The sequence below is a fragment of the Siphateles boraxobius genome, unplaced genomic scaffold (genome assembly GCF_051911475.1).
Source record: "Siphateles boraxobius isolate OS27281-9 unplaced genomic scaffold, OSU_SipBor_1 2, whole genome shotgun sequence".
Classification (NCBI taxonomy): domain Eukaryota; kingdom Metazoa; phylum Chordata; class Actinopteri; order Cypriniformes; family Leuciscidae; genus Siphateles; species Siphateles boraxobius.
Window position 1 is genome coordinate 10,005,988 of NW_027508810.1, and position 21,075 is coordinate 10,027,062.

The window sequence follows — 21,075 nt, forward strand, 5'->3', positions numbered from 1 at the left end:
CGGTCACGTGGTGTTCCTTTACCTGCAGCGTGACAGACGAGAGAGAGATTTATAGAGATTTATAGGAGTGTCATACCGCATATGAATGGAACAGGTGAAATATATGCCTATATTTTAAATGTTATTGTATTGTATTTATTCCACCTTTTTTGTGGTTAATGTTATTGCTTTACAGTCATTAGGCTTCTGATTGGTCAATACAGCTTTTTTAAAAACCTCTTCAAATAACAAACAGGCATTATAATGTTAAACACAGCTGCAATTAATCCAAGCAGCATACATTGAAAATAAAAATATTAAAAAGAAATAACCTACAGAAATATATAAAAACAAATGATAACAATTAAATGAAACTTAAAGTCACCATGAAATCAAAATGGACAATAACGATAGGCTACTTGTTTTTTATGGAATATTACAGTGATTATTATAAAGTATTTATCCCGGCACATAATTTTTATTTATCTATTTAGGCCTTTGTGCCCTCGTAATCCCTCCCTTTTGTAGTGACATCTCTATTCTTTTTTTGATGATGTGGTGATGGCGTGAGGGCGGGACAACCTGTCACTCATATCAGATCTACCAATAGCAAACCACAAACCATCCAATCAATTCCCCATGGACAAAATCAAGTCCTGCCCTACATTTGCTCTGGTTCTAGATGCTGTTTCCAGTGTTGCCAACTTAGCAAGTTTGTTGATAGAGTTAGCAACTTTTTAGACTACCCTAGCAACTGTTTTTTTTTTTTTCAAAAACAACTAGCAACAAATTTAGCAATTTTTAAAATTTATTTGGCAACTTTTAGCAACTTTTGGAAATTGACTCTAATCCAAACAAAGGTACGGTCACCTTTACTCTTTTTCAACAAATTTTCACTGGTGAAATCCATTTATTTCAATAGGTATCTCCACAATTTGGAATTTTGCGTGAGGGTGCAGATTTTGCAACAAGTTGGTCACATGAATTTGCAGCGTTGACCAACATAAAAAAAACTGGTTGATTTGAAAGTGACTTCTGTGTGAGCTGTGCTTCATACATCGCTACACTACTGACAATAAACAACCTTTTGCCTGTGAAATTTCTCCAAAATGTCACTAATGTGACGTGACTGCACCTTGGCCCAGTTTGCCTTAACACCTGGTGAGTTGTGAAATTGTTATCTATAAGGGGGTTTAAGTTTTGTATGAAACATTTCTTCTTTTTTTTATCTATTTATTTTTAAAGTGGCACGAGTCATTTGGAATATATCTTTAAAAAAAACAACAATGACAAATTATCAGATAGTGTCCCCCTTTATCTGCCTTTAGTCCTGGAGAGTGACAAATACATATTTTAAAGTATTCAATGTAATCTCTTAATAAATATGAGGTTAAAATAGTTGTACATGAAGTAGTGCATCATCACATCGCAGTGTACTAGTGAAACTGCACTCTCACTTCCTCAAGATGGTTAACACAAGAAATCACTGGCCTATTGAATTTTCATAATAAAGAATGATCCAACCTGCCGTTTCCTTCAGCCATAAGTGATTCAAACACACACGCAAAACCACACACACATACACACATGCACGCACTCATGCACAACCACACACTAGCTGACTTTACAGCGGAAGTCTTAGTCTCAGTTGTCTTCCCTCCCATCAGAGGACAACTGCACCTTTCAGTGTGGCAGAAGCGTGAAGGTAACGTTTGCTCTGTTGACCTTTTTTGCTCAACTGTGTTTTTCTATTGTTCTATTGTATTTGTGAAAACTCTCTACCTAATGTGCACTAGCAAACAGGGTTTCATTTCAGATCAATACATACTACATGTTCTTTCTTCTACCAGAACTTTGCCATGTATGTTGTGTCGTGTAGCTAAACTTGCTTTTTTAAAATGCGCTTGTTTGCAAACCTGAAATTAGATTGACATAGAAATCCATTCGTTATCAAATGTGACATCATGTTTCTGGATGTATCGCTCTCTCTCTCTCTCTCTCTCTCTCTCTCATACACATAGATGTCTGTTAAACCGGACCACATCGAGGGTGAGGAGGGGGATCATGGGCCGGAGGTCACGGCCTTGGAAACTAACCGCTTTGGCTTCATTCTAGGAAATGGAGAAACTGACAGGTCCGTGTTGATGTCCGTTCACTCACGTACATCACAGCTTAGAGCTTGGGTGGAGGTGTATTTAAGTGTTTATCACTCCCACAAAGCCCTAGATGAGCACAGTGTGTGTTATACAATGTCTGATCGGTGGTCAAGGCACTTTTTATCCTGTGTTGTATTGATAATTCAGTCATAACTAATAAGCAGCCGTTACCTTTTGCACCTCTTACTCTAGTTTTCTCCTCCTCAACATCCTGTCATGTTGCTATAGAGATATCTGGCCTGTCAGAGTGTGGTTTCCTGTTTTCTGTGTGTTTGCCTCTTATGACACTTATGCTTTGCACTGGTATGGAGACGCCTTTAGTGAGAGTGAGCTATGGAAGCAGGGTAGAGGTGTGTGATTCTCTGCTTCATTGAGAAATGTTATTCACATCGCACGGTCTCATTGCACTGTAGTTAAGACTGAAGTATGCTGCAGTATAGTGGTGTAGTATTGCTGATTGTGTGTGTGTGTCGTTGACAGTGACGGTCCATGTCCAGAGTTAGTGAGACATCGAGAGTCCAAATGGCTCAGCCTCATGACTCAATGGGAGCAAGTCATGGAGAAAAAGAGCCACAAGGTGTGTCTATCTCGCTGTTGTAGACTTGTGTTTGCATATGTTAACAAGAATGATCATATATACACCTGGCACATTTAAAATATTACCTTAGGCATTGGGGGGGGTCCATCATTCTGATATTTATTTAATATTTTTTCTATATCTACACTATATAAAACCTCATAGAAACATGAGGAATTCGTATTTAGCATATAGGAGACTTTTACAATACACATGGAAAAGCATGGAAAAATTGTCAAGCGAAATCAAACGTTGTGGTGGCACACCACTTTTCTCAAAAAATGTGAAATCAATCAACTTTATAATCATCCAGTTATATAATGAGTAATCATGTGACAATCCCTTGTGAAAAAGAAGAACACTGTAGATTATTTTTAATACTTATCAATAATATACTTAACTGGTACTACAATATACTTGTACTCTATAAAAGAATTGTTGTTTCAAATTAAAAAAGTGTCTGTTAAAATTTTAGGTTTAGTCAACTTTAAATTTGTAGTTGTACCAAGTGACAACTTGAATATTTGAGTTGACTAAACTTAAAATTTGAAGTTGAAACATTCTTTTACAGTGTACTATTATGTGTAGTATGTAGTATATGTAGTATACTGTATAGTACAATATACTTATATGCATTAGCGAAAACTGAATGTAATGTTTTAGGACACTTAATTGCATGTTATTTAAATATTAAATTAAAATGTACTATTGTGGAAATGTATAAATACTGAATGTTTTTTGACTCACTTATGTAATTTAGTACATCTTTATGCATAGCCTAATTTATGGTAAACTAAAATATAATTTAATCTTTATGTTTCTCTGCATGTCATGAATTTGTTGACAGTTTTATGTCAACATTTTATGACAATTTTTCATTTCACATTTGTAATAATGAAGTTGCATTTGAATAAATGTACAATATTTTAACTGTAAGTATTTTAACTGTAAGTGTAATATTGTATCTTACAGTTATGATTATAATCAAGTACTTTACGTGTGCTTTAGCATGTTAGTCAACCCATCAAAATAAGTAAACTTCTTTAAACATGCCAAAAGTAATACTTTCAATCTGACAGTATTACAAAGTGTACTTAAGTGTGTTAAGAAACAGTTATGGCTATGTATAGGTTATGTATTTTATTTCATTAATATTAGATTGCCTTCAGGAACAGTTTTTAAAGATGTACTTTTAAGATTTGAAACACTACAAGTGCACATTCAATACAATTAAGAGCACTTCTTTTTCACAAGGGACAGTATAACAATTTCAAGTTATTTGTAAGTTTAACAGCTGTAGATTGTATTTGTGTCTATTTGTGGAACTTATAAATTAATAAATCAATAACGACTTAATGAATTAGGAATGTGTTAATAGCCCAGCTGTTTCACAAGCTTTCACTGGTACATTGGGGGAAAAAAAGTGTACTGTTTGAACATGGTGAAAAAACAATGCATCAAACTAGTTTTGAATATAAATGTATTCATCTATTTCTGATTGTATTGATTCTTTGAGCATTGATTTTTCAGTTGATTAATGTGTGAAACCTCATATGTCATTGTCAGTGGGCCCACATATGATACAGGATGTTGAATGTCAAATACTGCAGGCTGCAAATGAGTGCCAAATTCCTCTATTTGTAAGATTTAGGATCATCTTATTTAAATGGATAGTTCACCCAAAATTGTCATTACTTACCCTCATGTTGTTCTCAACCAGTATGAGTTTCTTTCTTCTGCTAAACACAAAAGTTGATATTTTTAAAGAATGTTGGCAACGAAAAAGTTGACGGCACCCATTGACTTTCATTGTATTTTTTTCCCTACCATGGAAGTCAGTGGGTGCCGTCAACTGTCTGGCTACCAACATTCTTTAAAAATATCAACTTTTGAGTTTAGCAGAAGAAAGAAACTCATAAAGGTTTGGAAAAACTTGAGGGTGAATAGGTAATGACACAATTTTCATTTCTGAGAGAATATCCCTTTAACGCATTTTGGTAAGTTAATTATTAAAGAAATGCTTTATCAGATTATTTTTCTTTTTTTCTGAATATGCTAAAATATCCAAGAATTTTGGATTCATTTCAGCATTTAACTATTAGCATAAGTTTTACAATGGCCAGCCACATCGCTCAGCTCTCCTCCTTTGTCTCAGGTCAAAGGTCAATGTCAGAAGGGCATCCCAGCATCCGTCAGGGCAAAGGGCTGGCCACTGCTCTGTGGTGCTAAGGATAGAAAAGTCAAAAACCATGAACTCTACAAAGTAAGTGATTAGTTTGATTTGTATCATGTTTTTAAATTCTTATAAACTGCCTGGCCAACAAAACAAAACAAAAAATTGCTGTTTGATTTTAAATAGGCAAATGCTTAAGAATCTCTGATTGGATCATTTTTGCTGTGATTATTATGTTTTTAACATGGTTGGGAGGATCATGAATAATTTTCACACATGAATCGGCTCCTCTGAGTCCAGACCTTAAATTCACTGAAAGTGTTTGGGATGTGCTGGAGGAGACTTTACAGAGTGCTGGACTCTTACATTGTCAATACAAAATCTTGACCAAAAATTGATGCACCTCTTGATGGAAATAACATCACATTTATTTCCATCACGAGGTGCATCCATTTTTGGTCTTGTATCGACAATGCAAGAGTCAAGAAGAACTTAGGGTTAGAAGAACTGTTGCCAAACATATAAAATGTTAGAAACATTATAATCACAGCAATAATGATCCAATCATTGGCTCTTAAGCATTTAAATCCAAACAGCAACTTTTTTTTTGGCCAGGCAGTGTATAAGCCCTGTTTGTTCTGTGTTAGCATCTAGTCGAAGCTCCAGATCATCAGGGATGGACCGATATCATCAAAAGAGACACAGACAGACAATTTCCCTTCCATGAGATGTTCCAGTCCAAAGACGGCCATGGGTACTGTCCTTTCCCTTCCTGTGCTGAATGCAATGTGCTCTGTAGCATTATAAATCACAACATTTCTCATTCTGTCTGCTTCTGTCTGGTCTCTGTCTGAGTAGTCAGAAGGACTTGCTGGAGGTCCTGAAAGCGTACACTCAGTACCGTCCCGACGAGGGCTACTGTCAGGCACAGGGTCCGGTGGCCGCGGTCCTTCTGATGAACATGCCTGCTGAGGTACCACTCCTGTCATGACTATACAGTACATGACACAGAGCTATTACAGTATAAACAACCAAATAATACGTAAAAGGCGGCACATACATAATGTACACTACCATACAAAAGTTTGGGGTCAGTAAGATTTTTATAATGTCTTTGAAAGAAGCATCTTGTGCTCAGCAAGGCTGCATATATTTGATAAAAAATACAGTAAAATACAGTGATATTGTAAATTATTATTACAATCTAAAAGAACTGTTTGAATGTATGCAATTTATTCCTGTGATCAAAGCTGAATTTTCAACATCATTACTCCAGTCTTCAGTGTCACATGATCTTCCAGAAATCATTCTAATATGATGATTTGATGCTCAAGGAACATTTCTTATTATTATCCATGTTGAAAACAGTTGTGCTGATTCATATTTTTTTAAATGGTAGCATAGATAGATAAAATAAGAGATGATCTATGGATAAGTTTGCAAATGAATACTACACTACCTGTCATTTTGTTATTGAATAATGAAACATATATGCATGATAAACATTTCAAATAGTAGTGTACTACCATTTATTGCCACATGACCTCATTTTGGGATTGGGGTCCAGCTATTATATGCATATGCTACTGCAGAAATAGTTAGGATTGAATGCTAGCATGACATTGCGTAACTGATTGTTTTTATGTTTAAGGAGGCGTTCTGGTGTCTGGTGCAGATTAGTGAGCTCTACCTCCCTGGATACTACAGCCCTCTGCTGGTAGGGCATCAGTAGCCATGAAAATAACGGTTAAATGTGCATGAACATTGATAGATATACTTTTATTATCCTTTCTCTTTAGGAAGGTGTTTTATTCGACGCTGCTGTTCTCTCAAGTGTGTTAAAAAAGCTGTGTCCAGCTGCACACAAACACCTGCAGAATCAGGGGGTGGAGCCGCTCATGTTTGCCACTGATTGGCTGATGTGTCTGTTCAGCCGTCATCTGCCTTTCAACACTTTGCTCAGAGTCTGGGATCTCTTTTTCTGTTATGGTTTGTTTTCAACTATGTTTTTGCAAGATTTAAAGCTGCACTATGTAATTGTTAGTTTGACTATTAAGCCGGGTGCACAGACTGCACACTGTACGATTTTTAATAGATCTATAATAGATCTAAGGGTATCTGGTCCCCCTGGGTTAGGCGGCCCATCACCCAATATGTGTCAAACCCTAGCCACAAAGGTTTTGGCCTGGCAAGCCGTTCCCGGTGTGTCGAGTTGGGTTATAAACACAATAAAGCAAGGCTACTCACTCCAGTTCGCTCGCAGACCCCCAAAGTTTCAAGCGGTTCTCGAGACATCAGTGAGAAGCAGCGCGTGTCACGTGCTTCGCTCCGAATTACTAAATCTGTTAGCAAAAAGGGCGATAGAATTGGTTCCCCCCACGCTAAAACACATGGTTTTACAACCGTTATTTTCGAGCACCGAAGAAAGACGGCGGCATCAGACCCATATTAGACTTAAGGCATCTGAACAAAGCTCTCATGAGACTGCCATTACGAATGTTGACTATCAGACAAATCCTTGCGCAAGTTCGCCTAGGGGATTGTTTTTTTCACTGTGGATCTGAAAGACGCATACCTTCACATCCAGATAGCCCCCCATCACAGGGCATTCTTGAGATTCACCTTCGAGGGGCAGGCTTATCAATACACCGTTCTGCCGTTCGGTCTGTCCCTAGCACCCCGTACATTTACGAAGTGCGTGGACGCAGTGCTTTCTCGCCGAGACTCCGTGGAGTGCGCGTGCTGAATTATCTCGACGACTGGTTGGTTCTGGCACAGTCGCGAGCCGAACTATTGATGCACAGGGATTTGATTCTCGGCCATTTGGAATGCCTGGGGCTCAAAATCAATTTATCCAAGAGCAAACTAACCCCCAGTCAGAGTGTGATCTTTCTGTGCACAGTTATCGACTCTACAACTATGAGAGCGCGGCTAACACCAGAGCACGCGCTTTCTATACAACAGCTAACAGCCTCCTTCAAAGCAGATGCGTGCACACCCCTCAGAGAGTTTCAGAAACTTCTCGGTCTCATGGCAGCCGCATCGCCAGTACTCAATATGGGATTACTGCATATGCGCCTGCTTCAGCATTGGCTCAAACGCCTAGTGCCAGCCCATGCATGGCTGTCGGGGAGCATTCGCATTACGGTGAATTGCGGTTGTTTACAGACCCTGATTCCCTGTTGGGCTCAGGACTGGTACCACGAGGGCGTGGCCATGGGGGTGGTCTCTAGGAGGAAAGTGGTTTTCACAGACGCTTCCAACCTAGGTTGGGGAGCGCTGCACGAGGGAAAGCCTGTCTCCGGCCTCTGGTCGAACACGGAGCAGAGCTTACATATCAACTGTCTGGAAATGAAAGCAGTTTGTTTCCCTAAAAGCATTTCTGTCGAGTCACAAAGGACACCACGTCTTAGTCCGCACGAACAACATAACGGTGGTGGCATATATCAATCACCAAGGCGGCGGTCACTCATGTCGGGCTACCTGTACTCCATGGCGAGAGACCTCCTTCTTTGGGCGCAAGCCAACTTGAGCTCTCTGAGAGCAGCGCATATTCTTGGCGTTCAGAATCTGGGTGCGGATATGCTTTCTCGAGACAACACTCCCCTAGGCAAGTGGTCTCTAAACCCTCAGACGGTTCGTCTAATATGGAGTGTTTTCGGCAAGGCCGAGGTCGACCTCTTTGCCTCGAGAGACAACACTCACTGCACGGTGTTCTTTTCGAAGAGCAGGGACGCGCTAGCCCATCCCTGGCCCAGTCGTGCCTTGTATGCATTTCCCCCCGTTTCCATGATTCCCCTGGTCATCAAACGGGTCAGGGAACTGGGATGCCCAGTCCTCCTAGTGGCCCCCCTCTGGAAGTCCAGACCATGTTTTCCAGAGCTGGTTCAGATGGTGGACAAAGTCCCATGGCCTGTCCCACTGAGGAGAGATCTCCTCACACAGGCGAAAGGGACGATCTGGCAACCTCGTCCCGACTTATGGGACCTACATGTGTGGCCCCTCAACGGGTACCCGGGGACCTCCCTGTGAAGGTCATGAACACAATAAGCTGAGGCTAGAGCCCCGTCTACCAAGCGTCTCTATGCCCTGAAATGGTCAGTGTTCTCCGGCTGGCGCTCGGTTAGACACTTTGAACCTCAGTCATGCAAGGTATCAGTGATTCTCTCCTTCCTACAAGAGCTGTTAGAAGCGGGCCGTTCCCCGTTCACGCTCAAGGTATATGTGGCAGCCATAGCAGCTTATCATGCTCCGGTGGCTGGCCAATCACTAGGAAGAAATGACTTGGCAATACGGGGGCAAAGAGTATGAACCCTTCCAGGCCTCCTTCTGTACCATCCTGGGACCGCTCCACGGTCCTGTGGCCCTGAAGGGTCCTCCATTTGAGCTGCTTCAGTCGGTTGATCTTAAACCACCTTCGCTAAAGACTGCTCTCCTGCTGGCACTGGCATCTATCAAGCGAGTGGGAGATCTGCAGGTGCTCTCTGTGAGCCCCTCATGTTTGGAGTTTGGAATAGGTGACTCCAAAGTTACTCTCAAACCCAGACATGGCTATGTCCCTAAGGTGCTCTCAACACCGTTTAGAGCACAGGTTATTACACTATTAGCTCTTCCCCCTTCCGATGAGGATGGGGAGGCAAATCTACTTTGTTAGAAGTAGAAGACCCTGTTAGATCTTTGAAGATCTATTTGGAGCGCTCTGCTTCCTGTAGACAGTCAGAAAAGCATTTTGTCTGCTTCGGTGGCCGATCCAAAGGATCTCCAGTCACGAAGCAGAGGCTGTCCAGATGGATAGTGGATGCCATCTTTTTGGCATATGCCTCGGTGGGTCAGGTTTGCCCTATAGACACTAGAGCCAATTCAACTAGAGGTATGGCCTCGTCATGGGTGTGGTCCTCTGAGTTTCCTATTCAGGACATTTGTGCAGTGGCCAGTTGGTCCTCGCCCTCCATATTTGTGAGGTTCTATAATATGGAGCTCCCCTCCCTGCAGGCGAAGGTCATTTCTGTATGATTAGACTCGACAAGATCCAGTCTTATCTATGTGTCAGGTCACTGTTATGCAGTGACAAGCGCCTCTCACTGCTCTGCTCCTCCGTTTCTGCTGCTTTCAGTTACAGGACGCTGACTCTGAGCGAAAACGGCCTAGTAATTTTTGTGAAAACGGCCTAGTACCTCTCTGCTATTATAGTTTTGCAAGATGGCTGAACTACATGGAAGCCTCCGTGGACCTACCCGTCACATGTATATAAAGATAATAAATATTTATGAATAAAAATATTCATTTTAGATAATAAAATACCTAAAAAAACGACACATTGTCCCTTTAAATACGAGCATTTAAAAAAAATGCAGAGCATTTACCATCGATAAACAACCTCAGAACTCACTGCAGGTCTATTTTTAAAGGTTAATAAGTTATCGTTCAGAAACAATTTCCCTATTGAGAAAACAATTTTTTTTAATTTCTCAGAAACCAACGGTTGCACTCTATTTTCTAATTATCCAAGTACAACACAGACCTGCTTGATTAACATGTTAAATATCCAATGATTTTAAAAAACCTATTGTCTCATCTAACTGAAGAGTGGGACTTCCATTCCTACAGTCACCATTTTAAGCAGTTTAAGACCATGACAGAGTTCAGAAGCATATCTTTTTGGCTCTCATATTAGCAGATTAGTATGGAAAGTTGTTTCTGTCACGGAATAATACTATTTAAAAGATAAGTGAGACTTTTTAGCTCACAATTATGACTTTTTCCCCTTGCAATTCCCCTAGTGCATCTCCGTTTCTGTTTTTGCTAACCTGTATGTTTGTAATTACGATGGACATCACTCCATCCATAATGCTGTGAAATTACTATTTTAAAATCTTTATTAAATTTATCATACCTGCCCAGGGACTACAGGTGGAAATTAGTCATTGTTGCTACAACCTGGCCCAAGACATATTCTCTGGTTTTACAAGTTTAATGTTTATTTGTGCAGTGTCCCTGTTTCAAATAAAACAATTTCCATTACATTCCATGCAATTGCGAGTTTATATCTCACAATTCTGAGAGAAATAAACGGAGCAATTCCAATAGGGTCCTCTCACTATCGGTGCTCAGACACTAAAAAGTCACAATTAACTTTTTTATTTTTATTCAGTGGTGGAAACAAGCTTACGTAGATTAGAGCATTAGGCACGTGAGCGAAACAAATAGGCTATAGGTGAGGAGCATTTAGTTTCAGTACTGAGTGTATTTATAGTGTTTAGTGTTGAGGTCTCCATCCTGTTCCTATCCTGCAGCTCTGTTACACAGCAGAAAAAGGTTTTATAGGCCATCAATCCTGCTGGAGTTCATCATTTGTCAAAAGTAACACCCTATATTTTGCTGTAAAATACTTAGTGCAACTTTACTGCATCTCTTGGCATGTTGACCTGTTGTTGAAGTCCATGAAGTGACCACAGCTGGCGTGTGTGTGTGCCAGGTGTGCGCGTATTGTTTCAGGTTGCAGTAGTGCTGGTGCGGCGATGTCTGGGAGAGGGGCGACAGCGAAAAGAGTGTGATGGACAGATGGAAACCCTGGAGCGACTGCGAGGTGTTAAAGAGCGTGTACAAAATGAGCAGACTGATGCCTTTATCCATGAGGTAATATTACTGATATTGTATTTCAACTAATCTAAATAAAGGCCTGTTCACACCAAAATGAATTTTCCGTGGGAAAATCCAGAGCGATAAACATTTTAATTTGAATGAATGGCGGTTACTGTTTCTGTTTAGACTGACGTGAACATTCGTGTGCCAATGCAACAGATGTTTTTACAGAGGTGTTCTAATCTTTCAGAAACCTGAACAAGCAATACAATTTGCGCTTTTGACCACATGCCCAGAGCCACTTCCTTTACATAAACCATGACTTGGTGGCGTCCATGGTATGTTATAGTAAATAGCAGAGGAAGAATCCAGAAACTATATTGTCAGAAATTTGGTCCTTTCTCAAAATCAGATCTCCATCAGGACCCCAAGTGATCCCATTGAGGATGTTTATTGGATACCACTGATTACAATTCCTACTAAATTACATTATTTCTCATTTGAACTACACTTCCCAGCAAAAAAAGAAAGAAAAAAACAGTCACTGTTTGGATTTACATAGGCAAATGCTTAAGAGTCATTTTGGATCATTATTGCATTATAATGTTTCTAACATTTTATGTTCGGCAACAGTTCTTCTTGACTCTTGCATTGTCAATACAAGATCTTGACCAAATATGGATGCACCTTGTGATGGAAATAAATGTTGTGATGTTATTTCCATCAAGAGGTCATCAATTTTTGGTCAAGATCCTGTATTGACAGTGTAAGAGTCCAGCACTCTGTAAAGTCTCCTCCAGCACATCCCAAACACTTTCAGTGAATTTAAGGTCTGGACTCAGAGGAGCCGATTCATGTGTGAAAAATTATTCATGATCCTCCAGACCATTCTTTCAAAATTTGAGCCTGATGAATCTTGACATTGTCGTCCTGGAATATGGCCATTATGTGTCTTCCTACGTGGTTGTTTAAGAAATAAGAAGCTACACACTCCATCAGTTAGAGTTAGAAGAACTGTCGCCAAACATAAAACATTATAGAAACATAAAAACCACTGCAATAATGATCCAATCATAGACTCTTAAGCATTTGCCTATTTAAATCCAACCAGTGATTTTTTTTTTTGACCGGGCAGTGAATGTTATAATGACCATCAATGTTTGTTTTAGTTCACTTAAGTATTAGGATAGCATATAGACATCCGAAAAGCCTGACAGCTTAGCTTATACACCCCTCATTTGTTCTACAACCAACGGGGTAACCAGAGTATTCGTGTTTTTCTGTACTGCCACCTACTGTCAGAGAGTGAAACAGAATTGTTTTTTAATAATTAAGGTGCAGCCACATTTAGCGTTATTTAACAATTTTTCACAAATCCAGCCGTTTCAATAGGAATCTACGCGTTTGGGAAATTCGTGTTTCCCCCAATCAGATTTCACAATTTGTCGCATTGAAAAACAAAAGCCAGTGAAAAAGTTTGACAGTGACTTCCGTGTGAGCTCCATACAAGGTTACACTATTAACAATGAATCTTTTTTTGGCCGTGCAATTTTGCTAATCCTGTTAGTGTGAACAGGCCTTAAGTCCTGATAGATTTCTTTACTCAAAAACACTGTTACACCCTTAGGTATGTTCAGTGTCCCTGTCCCTATCGGACCTGCAAAAACAAACTGAGAAAGAGCTGGAGAATTGGAAGAAAGACAGACCGAACTCAACCTTTGACCCACGAGGGCGCTGTTACGGATACCGGATGGCATGGGAAAGAGTGCAGGATAAACAAAAGGAACACGAAAAGAAGGAGCGACCGAAGGGGAGCCTGATTATTCCTCTAATGCGCTCACATTCTTCTCTTTCTCCTTCGGTTCTGCGCAAGAAATGGAGGAAGAGGAGCAGTAAGACTGACACAGAGGAGTGGGATGGAGGGGGAATAAAATTCTCACGTTGTCTGATAGAGGAGAGCGACGAAGAGGAGATGAGGAGGAGGAAGAGTGTGTGTGGTATCGTTGGGGAACAAAGGGACAAACGGGACAGGCTAGCAGATGAGCTCTGTACACACAAACACAAAGACCACAACACACATCCAAACATCTCAGTGGTGGTGTCATCTAGTGTTGACTCTGATGTTTTTGAGAAAGAGCATAAAGAAGCATCTTTAAACCCACAGAAAGATAATTCAGCAACAACACAAGGTAATGAGAAAGAAAGGTGTGTGGTTGAGGAGACACACCATCATGAACAGAACACAAACCAAGATGAACTGAGTAAAGAAACGCAAGGACATCAGGATGAACAGAATATAGAAAAAGACAGAGGTCAAGTTGATAAGAGCAGAGAAGCTCCAATAAATCAAAACGAACAGAACACAAACAATCAGACATGTCAAGATGTACAGACTGTGGAAGAGAAGACTTTAGAGCCAGAAGAAAGTTCACCTGTTGAAACACCACAGGAAGAAGATATACAGACTGTTTTCAGTAAACAGGAAGCGGAAACACAGCCAGATAGCAACATCCAGGAAGTAGAAATACAAACAGAACACTGTGAACAACAAGTAGAAACAGAAAATAGTCTGCCAATTGTCATAAAACCTGAAGATAACTTGCAAAATGAGGAAAGTATCCCAGAGAAAGAGGTACAGATACATGTTGTCCAGGACAAAACATCTAGCGATCAACATAAAGAACATGAACATTCAGAAAAGCAGAGAGAAAAGGATTTGTGCATGCACACAGCTACAGAGGAAGATGAAGAGCCTGATGAAAAACATGATGTAGATGAGAAGGAAGGTTTTCAGCAAGAAGAGTTTAATGTTCTCCCTGAGGAGACCGAGGAGACCAAAGAGACAACAGAGCCTTCAAAGATGGGTGAGGGGAAAGATGACAAGAGATTGGGGGAAGAAAGACAAGATATAAACTTAGAAGAGAGAGACAATAACCCATTGCAAACATCTGAAGCATGCGTCTTACAAACTGAAGAAGAGAGTGAAACTGAGTATCCTGAGAGATCAGTACAGCAATCCCAATCAAGCGAGCCGGAGCACAATAACATGGATGCTACCGTTACATCCGAAGAGTTAGTGCACTGTCCAATGGATTCCACTGTGAAGGATACTGTAAGATCTGGCAACCCAGAGCAGATTGAAACGGATCCTGCTGATGGCACCAACACCCTTGAACCAGATGCAACAGTAGCATCAAGACACTCTGAAAACAGTGACAAGGATGCTGCCGCTGTTGCCACATCTAGTAACAAAGAAATCAGTGAAATCAATCACAAAAATAGTGAAGAAATGAAATCACCAGGATCTGAAAATACAATATGTTGTGAAGTCAATACAACTGAAGAATCAAGCAACCTCACACACAATGCAGAGGATGGTACTATCCTCTCAAAAAGAAGCAAAGAAATGCATGTTTCTCCAGAATCTGGCAACCGTGAAAGCAACACGATAGATTTTACCACTGAATGCGGCAAAGAAAGCAATGGTGTGGAAATTGCTGTTGAATCTGGCAATCCAGAGAGCCGGAAAGTGCCTGATGCAAGTGAATCTGGCAACCCTGAGAGCAATGTAGTGGATTCTGCTATTGGCAACCCTGAAAGCAACGTGACAGATGTTAACGCTGAATCTGAAAAAACAGAAAGCAATGAGGTGAAAATTGCTGTTGAATCTGACAACCCCGAGAGCAACACAGTGGATTTGGCTGTTGGACTTAGCAACCAAGAATGCAGTGATGTGCATGTTACAACTGGATCTGGCAACCCAGAATGCAGTGATGTGCATGTTACAACTGGATCTGGCAACCAAGAATGCAGTGATGTGCATGTTACAACTGGATCTGGCAACCCAGAATGCAGTGATGTGCATGTTACAACTGGATCTGGCAACCCAGAATGCAGTGATGTGCATGTTACAACTGGATCTGGCAACCCAGAGAGTAATAAAGAAGATTCAGCTGTTGTATCTGGCAACCCAGATTACAAAGATGTGCATGTCGCAACTGAATCTGACAACCCAGAGACCAACAGAGATCATGTGACTGCTGGATCTTGCAACCCTGAGTGTAATACAGAGGATTGTGCTGTTGGATCTGGCAATCCTCATGACAGTGAATGTGCAATACCAGGAAACAGCCAGGGTTCAGAATCTCCCTCTTTAATTCAATCTTCAAAATCCCCAATCCCGCCAGCCCAGCTCCGTGTGCGAAGGACTTCAAGCTCGCGGGTTTCCTATCCCACAATCCTCTCTGAGGACACCTTCAGAGAACCCCAGCAGCAGGAAAACATGCCTTCAGAAAATATGACACACACACTTACACAAGACACACACGCTCAGCCTAGCTCACCGACAAAGTCAAATTATCCAAAACGTCTGGGTTTGTTCCGTCGCCTCCGTGGGGAGACCAGTAAAACACCCATCCCCAAAATCCTCATCCAGGACTTTAGCGAGAAAGAGGAGAAACTGACGGCGAAAGAAAGAAGGAGGCGGAAGAGAGAGAAAGAGCGAAGAGAAAGGGAAGAGAAAGACAGAAAGAAACGAGAGAAAGAGATGGAAAAGGAGAAAGGAAAGGAGAGGAAAAAGCCTCAGACACGAGGAAAGAGTTTCCAGGCGCCCAGCACGAAGTGTGTCGATGACGTCGTGTCCACGGGGAACAGTGACTCTCAGACATCCCGCTCCAGGAGAAACTCTGACCCTTTTTCTGACAATTATTTCTAAATGATCAAAGACTTGATCAAATATTCGCATTTCACAGTGGGAGTGAGATGTTTTAATGTGAGCTGTGCAATGATTTGACATGGCTTGTTATATTCACTGCTTCATCTCTTGGTTTAAACCCATTATTATTTTGATAGAAAAATAAAATCAGGAGAAGTGTCTGTGTAAATGTCTTTGTGAGGTTGCATGTGGGAGTCTCTTTCCACAACGTTCACTTCTGAGTTCAATCGATGGGGGTGAATCGCTATGATGTTTCCGCCTGATTTTCGTCTTCACTGTCACTTGCGAGCACTTCCTGGCTCTGTATAGTCTGATTGGTCAGCTGAGACAGCGTGGGCAGAACTGAACCGAAGAAAAGTGAACAAAACTGAAAGAAAAGAAGGCAGGGATAAAAAATCAGTGAGATACTAGGTTTTATGTTTTTAAACATATGTTTCATCTAAAAGATTATAGTACTTTTTTGTTGGGAGGTCCTTCTGCAAGTGCTTCCTCCTGCTCCTCTTCGCTGGCTGGGTGTTTTCTGTTATTGGTGGGGTGCGGGGGGGATGTGGGTGCATGTGACGGTCCAGGAAGTTCGCTGGTCTCCATGGCGATGAGAAACGAGTCCATGTCGTCATTCATGAAGTCGTCTGTTGGTTGCTCGGTATCAGGGCTGAGGGGAAAAACGATAAAAGTACCAAATAGAAATTAATCTAACGTTTATAGGATTGATTATATTCCATATTTCATGATTTGACGTACTGTTTTGTGTTGGATTTGCCGTGGTTCTTTGGATGCGAGTCGTCTGACAGTGTAGCGAGGACAAAATTAGCCTCCAGAACACTGTCTGATACACTCAGGATTACTGGACTTAAACACAATCACATACACACACAGGTGAAAATACACTGTGATACCATTTTTAAACACACACTACTGTTCAAAAGTTTGAGCTCAGTAATATTTTTAAAAGAAATTATTTTATTCAGCAAGGACACATTAAATTAAACATTTATAATGTTACAAAATATTTCTATTTCAAATAAATGCTCGTCTTTTGAACTTTCTTTTCATTAAATAATCCTGAAAAAAATATCACTGATTCCACAACAATGTTAATGTTGATAATAATGTTTCTTAAGCATCAAATCATCATATTAGAATGATTTCTGAAGGATCATGTGACACTGAAGACTGGAGTAATGCTGAAAATTCAGCTTTGATCACAGGAATACACTACATATAATCACAAATATTAAAATATTATATTAAAAAATAGAACAGTTATGTTACATTGCAATAATATTTGAAAACTTGTCAATGGTAGTGTACATATCATTTTTGAAAATAAATATTTAATTTTGAAAATTTAAAAATAACAGTGGACAAACCGTGAATTTGGGCAAGTTCATGAGAAAATATAAACTAACCTGCCTGGCTCATCAAAATACATAGAGATTGGAAGACCAGATGACTCCGCAAATACAAGCAAACCCTGATGGAAAACCAGATACAAAAAACAATGCTATAGTATTTTATGGCTATTTCAATGGCAAAAGCAAGGTTAAATACATTGAGGAAAAACAAAAAAGACAAAATCAAACATTACATTTGACACCAATCAAGTTTTTTACTATAACAAATGTACCTTTTAATCCTGTGCATGATTAATCAGCGCAATTAAAAACGAATTAAAAAAATGTAAGTCAAAAGTAGGTGGATGTAGATGACAATTTAACAAAAGTTTTATAAACTTATAAATCTCACATTTCAACCTTCAAACATTTTTTAAGAAAAAGGGAAAAAATAATAAACGATTATAATAAGGAATAATAATACATTTGATTTATAAACGTCTTTTACGACAATCAAGGTTACCTTACAAACTTTCCTAAAAACATCAGTGTAACAACAATAGACAACTATACTATAATATACACTGGGGAAAAAAAGTCACTGTTTGGGTTTAAAGAGGCAAATGCTTAAGAGTCACTGATTGGATCATTATTGCAGTGATTATCATGTTTACAGAAATATGTCACACTGTGCTAGATGTGTTTTCTTCGAGACCTATCTTTGGGTTTGCATGTGTGAATGTTTGTGAGCTCACACTCACCCTGAGCTCTTTTAGGCAGAAGGTGATGTTGGTCTGAGTGCTGATGGTGAAATGATCAAACTCCTCCGAGCTCAAACACAGTTCGGTCATCATTGCCCGTGATGGGTCTGAGAGAGGAAAAAACTTTGACTTGACTTGATTTGTTTTCCGCATTGCATCAGAATGAAGACCGAAACCCCTGATACCTGCGTCCTCCTCGACGTGGTTCCTGAGCCACACTCGATCGCTGCTCACTGACAGATTCACCTCCTCCTGAGATGGAGGGAAATGCAGAACCGTGTCCACCATCAACCTACAGTAAACAAGACAACATCATTAAACACACCCTGAAAGCGACTGCAAACGGGTTGATGTTAATATTGAGGAATTAAGATTAATGTAAACCTGGGTTGAGCTTGCAGCACGTTTCCACAGCTTTCTTTATCAAATACGGCCTGCAAACTCTCACAGTCCTGAAAGGACAAATTATGTGTTTTCAAGAGCCCTGTAACAAACACACAGTTTAGTTGATCATACTGTAAAACATCCCATTTTTATATGCAAGATTTGTAACAAGTTCATTATTAAATAAAATGTATTTGTGTACTATACCATAATAAAGTTTAATCAAATCAAGTCAAATGTATTTAATGTGTATAGTATTTTAATATCTTTATGCCTTATAGTCGCATTTAGCAGATTAGAGATTGGTGATAATATAGTTTGCAATGATACAAGGAATCAAGCAGTTGAGATATGCAATATATAGTATATATTGCTTTATGTGAGTCTACTGTATGTATGTGGATAGGTTGGATATACATAATATTCAACTTTATATATAGAGCTTTGTGATGATATAGTTTACATGTAATCCTACTAACAAAAAGCATGTAGCAATGTTCTTTTTAGGGGAACGTTTTTACCGTGTTTACAGTGCAGAGTTATGGTCAACCGACTCTTTTCACTGTTCAACTCAATACGGCACTTTTCTACGGAGCGATCCAGAGACGACAGGGACTTGAACACAGCCTGAACACTCTGAAGAACACAAGAAAAAGACAAGAAGATTTTACATTCTGAAGCTCAAACGTGCTGCGTAACACGAGAATGAACCTCGTTGGTTCTCGCACATCAAGCGAACATGCTTGAGCTTCCGTTTACCACAACTGATGTGTGAGCTCATGAATGTTTATATGTGAATAAAAGGCTAAATTCAATCTGTTCATCATATAAAGCAATCAAGTCTCTGCAGAATTTTTTTTAATAAACAGCTCAATTCATTTGGATTAGTTTTAAATTCTCTTTATGAACTCTTTGAAGTGTCAAATTGGTAGTTGCGCAACTGTCAATGGAGGGACAGAAATCTCTCAGATTTCATTAAAAATAAACGTAATTTGTATTTCGAAGATGAACGAAAGTCTTAGGGGTTTGCAACGACATGAGGGTGACCCTTTAAAATAACTCTTGAAGAAACATCTCTGATGACACGTTTACTGGTGCGAGGGCGGGACAAACTGTCATTTACATCAGATCGACCAATAGCAAACCACAACCATCCAATAAATTCCCCATGGACAAAATCAAACTCCGCCTTACATTTAATTGTTTCACTCATTTATGTAACAATAGGGAAGAAAATACTATAGCAATCTTTTTCATACCGACTTTAATATAGACACTTATACGTGATGCATTGACAAGTATTTAGTTCCGAAAATATAGAAGAACTGCATAGAAGAAATGAACAGGAAATGTTACCTTGATGGGTATTTTGCAGCGAAAGCTCTGGTCTGAAGGAGCCTGATATTTCTGGAAGAAGAGAGGAGACAGCAGGAAGCAGGCAAAGGCTGACCGGGAAGAGTTGACCGACCGAAGGGCTAACTAAAAATACAGAACACACGCAAGTCACATTATTTCAACAGCTCACATTAGTCTAACATAAACACACAATCATAAACACTGGAAAGAAACACATACCCCATCATCCACAGGCTCCAAATACAGCTCATCTCCGATTCTTGACAGCGAATGTATGGCTTTTGCTAAAACTACAAAAAAAGTGTGCATGACTAAACTTCTGTTCATAAAGCCATACGATTTATATAAGAGAAAGGGAAGTTCACACAGGAAGCTTTAGCATTTTAAGATTAAATATAATTTCGAAAAACACGTCTCGTCCTGTGTGAACGGCTTCAGTTATTACCTTTCACGTTTCCTCCGGTTGCAACACAATCCATTATATTTTGCTTGTCAACAATATAATTTTTAAACAACATAAATTATTTGCATTAATTTTCCTCCGGCTCAAGCTGGTGTATTGGTAGGATCACGGAACCGGCCACATGACGCCAGTGCCTCTTATAACGCAAGAAATTGATTGTAAATATACGTTTAAGAGCTGTTATCTGCTATCGCATAACATAAAGTACATAATTCAGACAACTGTAAACTTATTAGAAGTCGATAATTCAAGAATTTGTTTACTTCGAATCCGACATGTGGCGCGTATTTTCTGCTCTAGCCAATCAGAGGGAGGTATCAGATACAGGTGTTTGCGTCATAACAAAGCGCCCAACAAAATAAAAGTTTCCAACATGAGCTGAGCATAGAATTGCGTAAGGAAACTGCTTAAACATCAAAACAGGTTCTGCAGGATCGGCTTGAAGTTAAATGACAATAAAATTATATTAATAATAATACTTTATAATTAGTTTTAATAAGAATTGAAATAAACAGCTGTTTGATAATTGTCATATAGGCTACAATTCTTGTAACAGCAGCATCACAGCAAGATTCTATGGTAAAGCATTAAAAGAG

The 21,075-nt window shown here is 39.7% G+C and overlaps 3 protein-coding genes across 4 annotated transcripts in view; 1 reads left to right on the top strand and 2 right to left on the bottom strand.

Moving 5' to 3' along the window:
* ran (RAN, member RAS oncogene family) overlaps positions 1 to 21,075 on the bottom strand; it is an 81,030-nt gene that overhangs the window by 17,866 nt on the left and 42,089 nt on the right. The window lies entirely within an intron of this gene.
* On the top strand, positions 1,435 to 16,342 carry tbc1d10c (TBC1 domain family, member 10C). 2 transcript variants are annotated; one of them, XM_077235785.1, is made up of 11 exons: positions 1,594 to 1,684; positions 2,001 to 2,113; positions 2,616 to 2,712; positions 4,868 to 4,975; positions 5,533 to 5,639; positions 5,744 to 5,858; positions 6,537 to 6,602; positions 6,685 to 6,874; positions 11,361 to 11,521; positions 13,095 to 15,237; positions 15,281 to 16,342. In XM_077235785.1, exons 2-11 carry the CDS (start codon positions 2,001 to 2,003, stop codon positions 15,502 to 15,504), a joined length of 3,324 nt encoding a protein of 1,107 aa, XP_077091900.1. In that variant the 5' UTR covers positions 1,594 to 1,684; the 3' UTR covers positions 15,505 to 16,342. The 2 variants fall into 2 exon arrangements, with proteins under 2 accessions (XP_077091899.1, XP_077091900.1); XM_077235784.1 differs by having other exon boundaries at positions 1,435 to 1,684; positions 13,095 to 16,342.
* rad9a (RAD9 checkpoint clamp component A) lies at positions 16,219 to 20,794 on the bottom strand. Its single transcript, XM_077235786.1, has 11 exons — positions 20,462 to 20,794; positions 20,236 to 20,306; positions 20,017 to 20,139; positions 19,182 to 19,296; positions 18,661 to 18,760; positions 18,462 to 18,568; positions 18,277 to 18,383; positions 17,591 to 17,655; positions 16,923 to 17,030; positions 16,638 to 16,833; positions 16,219 to 16,548 (listed from the first exon to the last, which is right to left on the bottom strand). The coding sequence occupies exons 1-11, from the start codon at positions 20,532 to 20,534 to the stop codon at positions 16,426 to 16,428; spliced, it is 1,188 nt and encodes a 395-aa protein (XP_077091901.1). The 5' UTR covers positions 20,535 to 20,794; the 3' UTR covers positions 16,219 to 16,425.